At 37.1% G+C, this 12,932-nt stretch overlaps 1 protein-coding gene and 1 non-coding gene across 2 annotated transcripts; one reads left to right on the plus strand and one right to left on the minus strand.

Annotated features, from left to right (window-relative positions):
* Positions 1–928: 928 nt before the first annotated feature.
* LOC145077290 (small nucleolar RNA R71) lies at positions 929–1,034 on the minus strand. Its single transcript, XR_013693071.1, has one exon. It is a non-coding gene; the product is annotated as a small nucleolar RNA R71 (small nucleolar RNA).
* Positions 1,035–9,515: 8,481 nt separating this feature from the next.
* On the plus strand, positions 9,516–10,029 carry LOC145075900 (UDP-glycosyltransferase 83A1-like). Its single transcript, XM_079021977.1, has 2 exons — positions 9,516–9,732; positions 9,824–10,029. Exons 1-2 carry the CDS (start codon positions 9,516–9,518, stop codon positions 10,027–10,029), a joined length of 423 nt encoding a protein of 140 aa, XP_078878103.1.
* The last annotated feature ends 2,903 nt before the right edge of the window (positions 10,030–12,932 follow it).

The raw sequence follows: 12,932 nt of genomic DNA on the forward strand, positions 1-12,932 counted from the left end.
AAATTCTAGTTTAATCGATCCTTTGTGTGGGATTTATCTTACACAAAGTTAATTAAGAAGCAATTCAGTAAGTAGAATTAGTTTTATTAAAATTTCGTTTTTAGAGTAACTAGAAATTTTTTTTTTTCTGTTTTTGCCTTGAACTCACCGAGTGCACTCGTGCCGACTCGGCGAGTACATCGTTGTTTCAGTCTTTAATTTTTTATTTTATTTTTGTTCTTTTTACGTGTTTTCTGTTTTGTTTACAGTTGTTTCATGACCCGAGGATCTGATACACCTCTGGTCCCCCCTCTTGAAGACCCGAAATCCGTGCTAAGGAAGAGCAAGGGCAAAGCCGTTGGAGAATCCGCTTCGTCAAAGAACTCGCCACTCAAAAACCTCAAGTCCGTTTTCAGCAAGAAGAGGAGCAGCAAATCCAGAGCATCCAGTGCCTCTTTGACTATTGAAGACCCAATTCAAGAAGATATCGAATACGAGACCGAGGAACAAGAAGAACCCACATTCGAGCACGACTCCGAGTTTGAAGACGATTTAGTCATCACTATGGCTAATATCGATGAAGTCCCCATGGGGGAATGGAAGAAGAGGATGCGCGATGACATCGGCCCGGGACTTGTGCAGCCCGCAATTCCTGCAACCGCTACTTTCGAACTAAAAGGCCACATTCTCGCTCAACTCAAGGAGATTCCTTTTTATGGGAAGGCTCATGAAGACGCCTACAAACACTTGGACGAAGTGAATGATGTGGCTGACTACTTTAATGTACCGAATGTCCCCCGCGAGACCCAGCTTCTTCGCATGCTCCCAGTCACGTTCAAAGGAGCTGCAAAGAATTGGTTAAAGTCACTTCCTCCCGGATCAGTCACCACATGGGCCAAGATGAAAGAGGAGTTCATTGATCACTTTTGTCCGCCCTCCAAAATAGCCAAGCTATAGAAAGCAATTGCCAACTTCGAGCAACAGCCCAGAGAATCTCTTTATGAAGCATGGGAAAGATACAAGAGTTTGCTTAGAAATTGCCCACATCACGACCTTAATAGCCAACAAGAAGTCTCCATTTTCTACGATGGAGTCAATGTCACTACAAGGCAATTGCTAGATTCTCAAGGTCCGCTCACGAAAAAGGCGCCCCCGGTAATCAAGGAGCTAATTGAAGAATTCTCTAAGCACTCTAGAGAATACCACAATCCAAGAAACGAAGTAAGCCGGGGAGTAGTGAACGCGACAAATGATAGCATAGCGGCGGTGATAGCTAAGCTTGATAGTCTTGATAGAAGAATGACAAAAATGGATCAAACAATCCATGCTATGAGGGTGGGATGTGAAAATTGTAGAGGGCCCCATCTCACCAAGGATTGTGATGTGGATGAGAATGGAAATAAGAAAGATCAAGTCTTCTATTCAAGTGGCGATCGATACGACGAAAATTGGCGAAAACCTAAGAAGGAATGGCTCCCATACGAAGAGTATAAGAAGGCTAAGGAGGAAAAATACAAGCAGAAGGAGAGGGGACTATATCAAAGAGAAGAACCAGTAGAAAAGAAAGCTGATTTGGAAGAAATGTTCACTAGATTTATAGCCGCGTCCAAAAAGCGTCACAATGACACGATGCTGCAATACATGAGACCAGAGACAAGCTAAGGAATCAGCAGGCATCCATTCTCAACATTGAGAAACAGCTGGGACAGCTTGCACACCAAGTGAACGAAAGAAGACCGGGTCAACTTCCAAGTAATACCGAAACCAATCCGAGAATGGAGAATGTGAGTGCAGTGACCTCCAGAAAAGAAGAAATTTTCACAGATGCACAAAGGATCTCCAAGAGGAAGACAGAAAGGGCAGAAGAGTCGACTCTCGCAAGACCCAATCTGACTCGCCGATTCCCTCTAATGGACTCGACGAGTCCGTGCGTGAACGATAAAACTGTCAGTCCTTTAAAGCCATATAATCCCCCTTTTCCATACCCAATTAAAGCCATGCCTGCAGAAAAAGTCGAAGCATATAGAACCTTCATGAAGCATGTTAAATCCTTACAAGTTAATATGCCATTTGTGGAAACAATGCTCCAAACACCAAAATACTTCAAGTTGCTAAAAGGTCTTTTTGCTGCTAGGAAAGATTTGGCTGAAGTCGCGGAGGTACTATTGAGTGAGCTGCCCGAAAAGAAAGGCGATCCGGGGAATATTATAATTCCGTGCCAGTTTGGTAATAAAGTTGTCACCCAAGCATTGACCGACTCAGGTGCAAGCATCAATCTGGTGCCTTTATCTTTCTTTAAGAGGTTGAATTTATCGGAGCCAAGACCAGTAAATATGAAGATCCATTTGGCAGACAAGACAATAATTCATCCACAAGGCGTTTGTGAGGATCTTCTTATTAAAGTAGACAAGTTTATATTTCCAGTAGATTTTGTGGTGGTTGACATGGAAGAAGACCCCAAAATTCCAATCATTTTTGGGAGATCATTTTTAAACACCGCATGTGCCTTGATTGATGTATGCGAGTCTACATTAACATTGAGGGTGGGTGATGAGTCCGTAATATTTAAAGCTATGCCAGAAGCCAAGAAAGAGGAGGAAAGAAAAGAAAACATCTCATTGATCCATTTGGATGATGAGATATTACAAAAAGAACTTGAACTTTTGCAAAAAGAAGATCCAACCAAGTTTTTGCTACATTCTGGAGAGGATGGAGATGTTAACAAGGACTTGGAGGAGTTAGAAAAACTACTGGAAGAAGCTGACTCAGAAAACAACCAAGAAATGGTGGAACACGATCAGACTCGCCGAGTCACTTTACTGGACTCGACGAGTCCAGTCGAATTTGATAATAACTTGGACGGTTTGGATCTGCTGGTTGCTAGTCCTCTGTATAATCTGGAATTGGAAGATTTTCCTCATTCTTTAGGAGAACAAACAGAAAAAGAAGACATGGATACGAAAGATCAACACTCTTATATAGCATGTCTTAATGAAATTACACTTGAAGATGGGGTGAGCACAGAGAAAGAAGAGGAGGCAAAAGAAAGGAGGGTGGAAGCTGATCAACCATTCATTACCAAACCTAGAGCACGCACCTTCACAAAATACGAAGTAATTCAGTTTGAAGGAAAAGAAGTGAAAAAGAAGGTGAAAACGCATGGGGTAAAGAAGAAAAAGAGGAGAATGGAAGCCCAAGCAGCTGAGGAGGATACTGTGAATAAGAAGAGAGAAGAAGCAAAACGGGCTTACAAAAAGAAGATTCACGCTTACAAAACAAAGTACAAACCACAAAAGACTAGGCGTGCATTCCCGATGCTGGAAGATGACGAGACGTAGACGGGAAGGAGTCCAGCTAACAACTCCTTAAAAGGAAGCGCTTGGCGGGAGGCAACCCGTTATTTAGAATTTGCTTTCTTTTAATTTTTTTGTTTTGTTTAAAATTTTCCTTCGTTTTTAGATTGTTAATTCTCCAATTCGTCGGACATGTCTGCTTGAGAGTGTGCATGGGCTAAGTGTGGGGTGAAATGATTTTTAGATAAATGACAAAAAATTTAAGAACAATTATGAATTTTTTTCAAGAAACTCGCCGAGTCTGACCGTGACTCGACGAGTCCATATATATTTCAGAAAAAATTGACATCGCGACTAGACTCGCCGAGTCTGACCCCGACTCGACGAGTCGGTATTATTTACAGGAAAAAATAATGTTGAAATTACTTTTACAACCGGTAACTAGGGTTTTAACCCTAATGAATCGGTTTCTTTTCCACACACACACTCGCCGTGCGCCTCTCTCTCAACTCTCTCTCAAGCATTCAAGTGTTCTTCCATTTTTCTTCAAATTTCTCAAGTTTCATCAAAAAAGGTAACGAATTTCTTCCTCTTTTCTGTTAAAAGCATGAGTTTAAGGCTATCTATGATGTGAATTGCATAGAAAGAACCGATTTTGAATAAAATTAGATTTCTAGGGTTTCGATTTTTCAAAGATTATGATGTTTTGCATGTCTATTCTTGCCTAAAAGCCTTATATACATGTGTCTAGACAAAACCCTTGAAGAAATTTCGAGATCTCCTGGTCCAATTTAGACTGACCCGCCGACTGACTCGTGCAGTTCGTGCGACTCTCCAAGTTGTACATGGACTCGACGAGTCGAGTCGGGGAACATATGCATGACGTTTTTTTTAATTATACTCTATGTTTCTGGGTTTTGTGTCTTTGTTTTGCAGAAAAGATGTTCAGCTGGGGGCAAAGTTCTGGGGGACACCAAGGTGGCTTTCCTTGGTTAAATTTCCCACAAATTGAGTCCGCTTCCACAAATTGGTCATAAATTCACCCCCAAGTCGCCTTGTATTCTCACACACATGAAGATGTCCGCGTTTATACTCGACGAGTCACGTATACGACTCGACGAGTCATCAATTTTTAACCGAAGGGAACTGCTGATTTGATGCTAATAAGAGTACCACTTGACCATTTATTCTTCCTATATTGATTCCTGAAGATCTTACACTGTTTTTCCGCGTATTTGGAGCGACCCACACGAGATTTGACACCCAAGGCATGGATGAGATGTTACCATGTCTAAAGTCAATTGAAGTTGGAGCTAAAATGAAAGTGACCAACCTATCCACTGCTATCCCAGGGGAGTTTGTTCCAATTCCCTCTTTATTCTCTTTTTATGTTTTTATCATGCATAATATGCAATGAGGGCATTGCATAATTTAAGTGTGGGGTAGGGGTTGGTTACATATTAGAAAATTTAGAGTCTTAATTTAGGTTAATTTTAAATTTTTGTTGCATATTAAAAATATTACTTATGATTTAATTTAGAAAATTTTGGTAAAAGTGAAATTAGGATTCCAGGTTAGAGTTGTGTTGATAATTGCATGAAGACCCAAATGTTTAGTTGAGCCTATATACGTTCTAGTGCATTTGTGGCTTCCTTATTCCAGTGAAATCATGGGACAAAAACACGAACCTGCTCAGCCTGAGGGATGCAATATGTTTAGCAGCCTAAACCTGAAATGTATCCAGGAAGATTGTTATCGTTAGCCAATAAAGGTTGAGATTGAGCGCCCCTGCTTAAGCATGTAGGTTTTGAGTGAAAAAAAAGTGAGGTACATGTTAAAAAAAATACAAGAAAAGTTGTAAGAATTTTGGAGCAATCAAAGTGAAGATCAAAAGATCAAAATTCCAAAAAATCCAAAAAGTTGAAGATACCAAAAATCAAACAATAAAGGTGGTGAATTCAAAGAGATCAAGGATCAAATTACCAAAGGAAGTGAAGAATTCAAAAGAGCTCCATGGTGGTATCGAAAAAGTTGTAATTCTAGATTATGTATGCTTGGGTTGCTCAATTAAAAACACCTTGAGGGTAAGAGGTTTTCTGCGGATGGATTCGGAGGGTTGCATAAAATGAGCATAGTTCGGGGTGAGTGGGCGAGTGTTTATGAGGATTGTGAGTATTTGGAATATGGGAGGTCCTTAGGAAAAATTTTAGACACAAATGCATGCGTTGCGGTCTTGGCATAATGGTTGGGTTAGATTGTAGTTGTCATATATGATTCTAATGTTTTAAAATTTAGTTTTGCTTGGGGGCAAGCAAAAGTCAAGTGTGGGGTATTTTGATATGTGCATATTTAGTTCATATTAAGTATAGATTTTTATTCATTTATTAGCTAAATTATTGCATTTTATGGACAAAAGGTATTTAAAAGTGTTCGAATTATATTTTCAGTCCAAAAATGAAGCTCGAAAGCAGAAGAAAGCAGGAGAAGCGGTTGAGAGATCAAGAATAGAATAAAGAAGAAAAACACCAAAAATAACACCTACTTGGCGAGTAGGGTCGACTACTCGGCGAGTCCGATCGAAGAATCGAGAAGATAATGACTCGGGATCCCGGAGACTTATCACAATATGGGGACTGAGAGATGGACTCGACGAGTCGCCACCTGACTCGACGAGTCGATTCGTATATATAAAGTTAACTCCTCATAACGATAGAAAAGAAGTCTGGAACGATTCAGAAGAGTTTAGCTGCGATTGAGAAGGCAGAAAAACCCTAGAAGACGACGAAAGAAGCTAGAATTCAATCCCGGAGAGTAATTGAGGCAAAATTTCATCATTCCACTTATTCTTTTGTTTTATCATTATGGTTAAGCAATTTGACTTTGTTTGTTTGCTGTTATTTACTTCAATTATGAGCTAAAACCTTTAGACTTCTATTTGGGGATACAAAGTTGACAATATGGTTTGATTGATTGGTAGGATTAATTCTAAGTTGGTGAATTTTTGCTTGCTAAAGAACCTTGTGTGTGAATAATAATTAATTTTCTGTTAATAGGAAGATAATTGATTAGCATGAAAGTCTATTGATTATTATCCTCATATGCTATGTGATCACTATGCCATATGTCTAGGAGTAATGAATATGAAACTAGAATTAATAAGAAAATTGAGTAAATCCATGTGCAAGCTTGTAAGATGACCATCAAACAAGAAGTTAATTAAAAGAATAAATTAGTTAACTATTGCAAGTCTAACTTAACCCGAATAATTAATCTAGTGAATTTAATTAAATTGGACAATTGGCCACTGTTTAAGTTAGTTTATTTGCTAATGATTAGGGTAGTGAATACGAATCTAATCACTTGAATCGGTAACCAACGAAAGAATTAATCCATTGCACCATTAACTTGAAATCAACCATAGAATCAACTAAGTTGAACTAAACAGAAGTTCCTTTCCAATTATTGAATCTAGTTAAGTCTTTATTTTCTAGTTCTTAAATTAGTAATAGTTAGTAAGTTTCTAGTCTTGTAAAACTAGATAAAACCCCTACTTATTAATTAACTTAGATAAAATTAGTTTTTAATTTTAATTTACCGTTCTCTGTGATCGATACCCTGCTTATTTAGCTATACCACAATTGATAGGTTCACTGCCTTTTGTGTGTTATTTGATAATTAAAAGTAGGTTTAAAACTAAGTAAGTTTGCACACATCAAATACTATCATAGCAAACATGAGAAATCAATTGTTGTGGTGACACAAACTTGCAAAACACCAAATTACACTTACCATGGGAACCTCATCGGGTTTCTTATCCAATAGAACTGCATGGACAAGTATGTTTAATGAGAAAAACATTTTTGTGATGATTTTTCAACACATACATTTTTATGATGATTTTGAACAAGATCCACATAACATTAAAATAACAAACTGACATACATACCCTTTGTTCAGTTATTTTGTCTCCATTTATTTTATAAACTTACTGATAAATAAGAAATAAACAGAGACAAACCTTTGTTCATCTTCACCTTCAACTAAAACCATATACCCTAACCTAGTAATAAATGAGAAATAAAATGGATGAATATTGAAAATTGTTTGTTGGAATGTAAGGGTAATATGATCATTTAGTTTCATTTGGAAGGTTTATTTAGTCTAGGAAAAAAAAGACTTTATATATGCAACACTTTATCCAGATATGCATCATTAAGTCACTGTACACATATAGAACTTAATGGGGAAAAAAGAAACAACCCTTAAGTGATTTTAATTTTTACTAGGCGATATTCCATGTTAGCATGCTTGGTAATTGCTTCTAGAAGACCAGGAGATATTTCACTATGAAGAAGTTGATAGGATGCCCGAGCACACGTTGAAAAAAAAAAAGGCTCACTTGAACATTTCTTGAACATCAGCTTCATGCAAAGTTCGTGAAAGCATACGTTGAAGATATCCAACTTCCTAAAAATCAATTACATATTTACCGATAAAGAAGTAACATCATTATAGAAAATGAAATTAAAAAAAATACATATATATTTATTACCTTGGTGAGTGATTTAGCAAATTGACTAGGTTGTACATCAGTTTCATATGATCAATTCCATGTTTCAATGATTTGAGGTAATCCACGAAGATGAACTAACAGCCTTTCCCTCATTATTTGCACCAGTTATGTATGTATCTCATCTCTATGCACTTTACAATCCTAAAAAAATTATTATCTCACACTTTTTAATTTAATATTTATACTCTCAATAATACCCAAGAATGGGAGAAAATTTGTAAAAGAGTTTATTTATTACCTGTGATACCCGTTCAATTTCTGATAACAACATTACTTTTCATGTGTCAGGTACTTTCAGGAAAAGAATCCTCCTAATTTCATACATACATACATACATACATATGAACAAGTTATTCTTATGTGGAATGTAAGGATAAAATGGTCGTTTAGTTTCATTCAGACGTTTTATTAAGTCTATAAATAAAAGCAAAAAGCACCTACCAGGGATAATAGCATGTACAAAACTGACAACCTGACTTGCCAATGCCAAATGTTTTGATGTAATTGACTTTAACCAGACACCTGGAAAATGCCAATTAAACAGGATTTAATATATTCTTTTAACAAAAAAAATTAAAAAAAAAAAAAAAAAAAGAGTTACCTGCATGGCACCAGCACCAAGAACAAGTTGACAAGCCCTTGTGTTGAAAAATTTCAACATTTCAAGAACAAAATTTGAGGTTCTAATCCGTATGCCAGATTCCAGTTCTTTCCAAAATATCTTGCAAACCAAACTCCTTAAGTTCATATTATGTTCAATCTTAAAAGTTTTAAACTGAAGTTAAACAATTCAAGAACAAGTTAGTTTTTTCAGTCTCCTTTTCTAACGTATTAAAATATAACAAAAGTCAGTCATACATGACATACACATTAATTAATATTCTTCATATGAGGAGTTGCTATTTTAGGAAAAATTGTTATGCCACCAGCTATACAATAAAATTATACATACATATATATATATATATATATATATATATATATATATATATATATATATATATATATATAAAGAGGAAAGTTCAACAAAGTGTATTTTGTGTACTGAGTCACCCGTGTTCTTCCATCCCATTCATCCTGAGTGTCATGAAACAGAGCCAGGGAATGGAATCGGTCACTAAATTGTAATTTAACTTAAATCATGATTCGTTAAAAATTTCATCATTAAAATTACAAAAATAAATTCTAATATAATTATATCATGAAATTTTTCATTGCATTGAGAAAAAAAACACCCTCTGGCAAACGAAAGCTAACAAAATGTAAGGAATCACGTTCCAATTCCATTCCATAGAACAAACAAGAATGTGTTTTTCATTCCAGTGGAAAAAACCATTCCTTTCTTGATTCCATCATACCTATGTAGCCTTTGGTTGAAACGATTATTTCTGATCCGTTGACTTGGCTTAGGAGAACTAGTGTCCATGGACAGTAGAGAGAAATCCCAATTTCCTGCACGCCAGGCAGCTTCAAACTACAAACAGAGAAAAAATCAAACATATGAAGTTACAGTTGTAAACACAGAGGTCACTTACAAGCAGGTAACAAGCAATCCGTTAGAAAATGATGGTTATAGTTATCTATTGCGGTTGATTTCAATCCCTGATGGGCTAGAACCATGGGAGGACAGGACTGACATTTGTAAATTGACCCTATAAATATTACAAACTATGCCTGGCAAACTAGAAGAACTTATAGAGACAATTAACAAAGAAGACAACAATAAAATGTCATGTATTATTGCTAATGATTGCATGCGATGGGCCATAAAAGTCGCAAAGAAGATGGGAATTAGCAGAGCAGCCGTCTGGCCAGCCACAGTTACTACGCTAACTTCCATGTTGAGCTGTCAGAAATTGATTGATGGTGGAATCATTAACAAGAATGGTGAAACATACATGATTACACATTTTGTTTTATAAGAATTTAGCTAATTAAGAAGGTGATTTAACCTTTCTTAAAAAATATTCCATTTCAGGCATACCTCTAATTCAGCATATGATTAAGCTATCAGAAACCATGCCACTTATAAAACCAACCAACCTCTGGTGGATGCGCTTTGAGGACTTGCCCACTTCAGAAGCTTTCTTTGAAGTTGTAAAAGAAGCAGTTGAAGCTTCCAGATTGACGGAATGGCATTTATGCAGATCAACTACTGAGCTGGAGCCTGGAGCACTTTGCTAGCAAGCAACCGACGTGCTGACCAAGTATGTCACTTCTAGCAACAAGACTCCACCTGTTTAGCGTGGCTCGACCACAAGTCCTTTTAGTGGTGTGCCTTGGCTGTAACTTTTCTTTGCGAATTTGCCTTTGACTAAAAATCATTTGCACAAAATATAGTTAATTTAAGATTTTTGGTTAATCGTTATACATACAAAGGGGTATTTTGGTCTTTTAAAGGATTGCAATGGAACTAAATTCCATCCATTGGTTAAACACAAACCAAATGTGCCCTAAATTTGACAAAATAAATACATCTTTAGGCATCAACCATTAAATTAACATGAAAAAATGTAACAATGGATTAAAATTTCAAGAATATCTTACCATTGAGTGCAGCAACACCCGCAATTGAATGCATATAGTTAAATCCATGTAGTCATATAGTGGCACAGAGCACAAATTATTAAAAACATAAAAATACATGTGTATATGATCAAATGAAGCATGTCTCACTTCATAAAACATATGTAAGCGGTGCTAAAGACTTAATGATATCTGGGGAATTTCGTCGAACACTTGGTGTTCGTCTAAACACCATGGAAAGACAAAGGTAAATTGCAGAAATCAAACACATAAATCACAAAAATGGAGTATAGGAGTTGATAATTGATTGAAATATGAACAAAAATAGAAACAATAGAGATGCACCATGGATTAACATAATAAATCGAGAAGTAAAAAAAACAGAAGAACATAAGTCGATTTAGGGATGGAAGTTACCACTATGAAGGCCTGAACATCTGTATTCCTCTCTCTCTCTCTCTCTCTCTCTCTCTCTTCTCGTTAAGCTGCTGGCGAGACTTGGCTGGCGACCCCTTTAGTAGAAGATAGCGCGCGGTGTTTAGCACCCTTAGCGACCCATGACGACCTTCCTAACCACGCCCACTCCTTTGAGCCTGATAATCATATCGAGAGTGCTAGATTCAGATTCGCTTTCTATTCAAATATGCCCAATTTTTTTGCAGGATACGGTCCAAATTTGTACATAGGAACCACCAAATCATTCAAAACTAGAAAAAAGATATGTGAATAAATGAAAAATAAATTGATTACCTGGGTCTCTAACGCAGAAGTTTCAAAGGTGATAACGAGATGCAATCGGGAAGCTAATGTAGCAAAGTTACGGTTCTTCGTCTATGTGTTTTTCGATTTATCTGTGGGGCATCTGAAAAAAATGAGAATCAAGATCCACACTCCTAATATTGAGACTTGAGAGTATAATTAGGGCTTTTTCTAACAATTTCAACATCGAGTGGGAGATAAGGTGGTTCTAGAGGGTAGAAGTAAGTGGGGGAAGAAGTAGGCGGCAGTAAGGAAGGAGCGTTCATAATTTGGGCAAGAGGGAAAGGAGAAAAAAAAAAGGAAGGCGGGTTTTTAATTTTTTCAGAATTTCATTTCCCCCTTTCCCCCACTATTAAAGGATGGAACGCGCGTTCCATTAAAAAATATAAAGCGACATCCTTAGACGACGCGCATTTTTTTATAGGTGCCCTCCGTTTTTTTTAGACACTAATTTAAAGGCACGCAATAATGCGTGTCTTCTTTCCTTAAATTTTTTGAAGAAATGACATTTTTTTAATGTCACTCTCCTTTGCGTAACATAAATCAACGAGTGTCGTGGTTTGCGCGTCGTAAAAGGATCTTTTTCTTGTAGTGCCTGGAAATAGTGCTATTAGATCGCTGAATCTGGCAGTGTAGGAAACTATGTCGGAGCCCTTCACGGTTAGGTTCCAGAGCTCCTGCTCCAGCTTTTGAACTTCGCCCCTTGGGCAGTATTCTTCGATCATGAGTTCCTTCAGAACTTCCCAGCCGATAGCATTCACCACTATAAGTGATAGTGACTTGACATGGCTATTCCACCACATCAGAGCTCGGTCCGCAAAGATCTCAAAGATCGACTCCGTTTTCTCAAACCATTGCGAGAGGGCAATGATTCCGCCAGTTCCATTGAAGGCCCTGGTGTAACAAACCTATGTAATAGTGTAGGTCAATTTGTACTTCTTTTTAAAATAATAAAGAGAAATTTTAGCATATTATGTATATTTACATAACTGACCCTCAAAAATAAATTATTAAACAATCTTGATTGGGATGAACCAAGTGATAGAGATTGTAACAAGGTTTCCAAAAACATAATGAACACTAAAATCTGAGTTATAACAAAGAAGTTATGACCAATTGAAGATCCGCGACAAAACCGGAAAAACACTGTTCAGTGTAAAAACTGAATTTTCAATAATAGGCTTTTTGGGCTTAACAATCTAAATGAAAGTTGTACTTTATGTTAAACCGAGAACTTTCATAAAAAGAACGCCAAAATCTGACTTCGTATGACGATGTTATGATTTTTCTAAGTTTCAGTATAGTAGTGTACAGCTAAAAACTCGAAATAAAGATCGAGTGATTTTTAGCCGACACAACCTAAACAAGAATTGAAGGTCTCTTCATTAGTAGTATAACGGTAAAAAGACAGACAAAAACGGATTTCAGATGAAGAAGTTATGAATTCTTAACGGATTTTCCTGTCCCGGTCTGTTAAAAATAATAATATTAAAAATAAATTCAAAATTAGCTGACGAACTCTAAATCAAAATTGTAGAGTATAGTTTTACCTACGCGTGCATATAAAGAACGTCAAAAATGGAGTTCGTATGCAAAAGTGATGAATTTTACAAGTTTTTGGCTCAAAAACCGAGAAAATCTAGAAAACCGGGAAATTTCGCCAGAATCCTTCTGCTACGTCACCCTCGCATGCGAGCCTCCACCTGTCGCCTTCTAATTGGACCGTAGTCTCGTGTGGCGCCTTCTGATTCGACCAAAGTCGTGGTCCACTTACCTTCGGACACCCTCGCAGGAGACACCCC

Source organism: Lactuca serriola, chromosome 9, assembly GCF_051521515.1.
Source record: "Lactuca serriola cultivar US96UC23 chromosome 9, Lser_US96UC23_V15, whole genome shotgun sequence".
NCBI lineage: Eukaryota > Viridiplantae > Streptophyta > Magnoliopsida > Asterales > Asteraceae > Lactuca > Lactuca serriola.

What these genes read in the sequence shown, in the direction of transcription:
- LOC145075900 (XM_079021977.1), top strand. Translation starts at nt 9,516, where the DNA reads ATGCCTGGCAAACTAGAAGAACTTATAGAGACAATTAACAAAGAAGAC. An exon ending in TGGAATCATTAACAAGAATG is followed by an intron (nt 9,733 to 9,823) that starts GTGAAACATACA and finishes ATTCCATTTCAG; the next exon opens with GCATACCTCTAATTCAGCAT.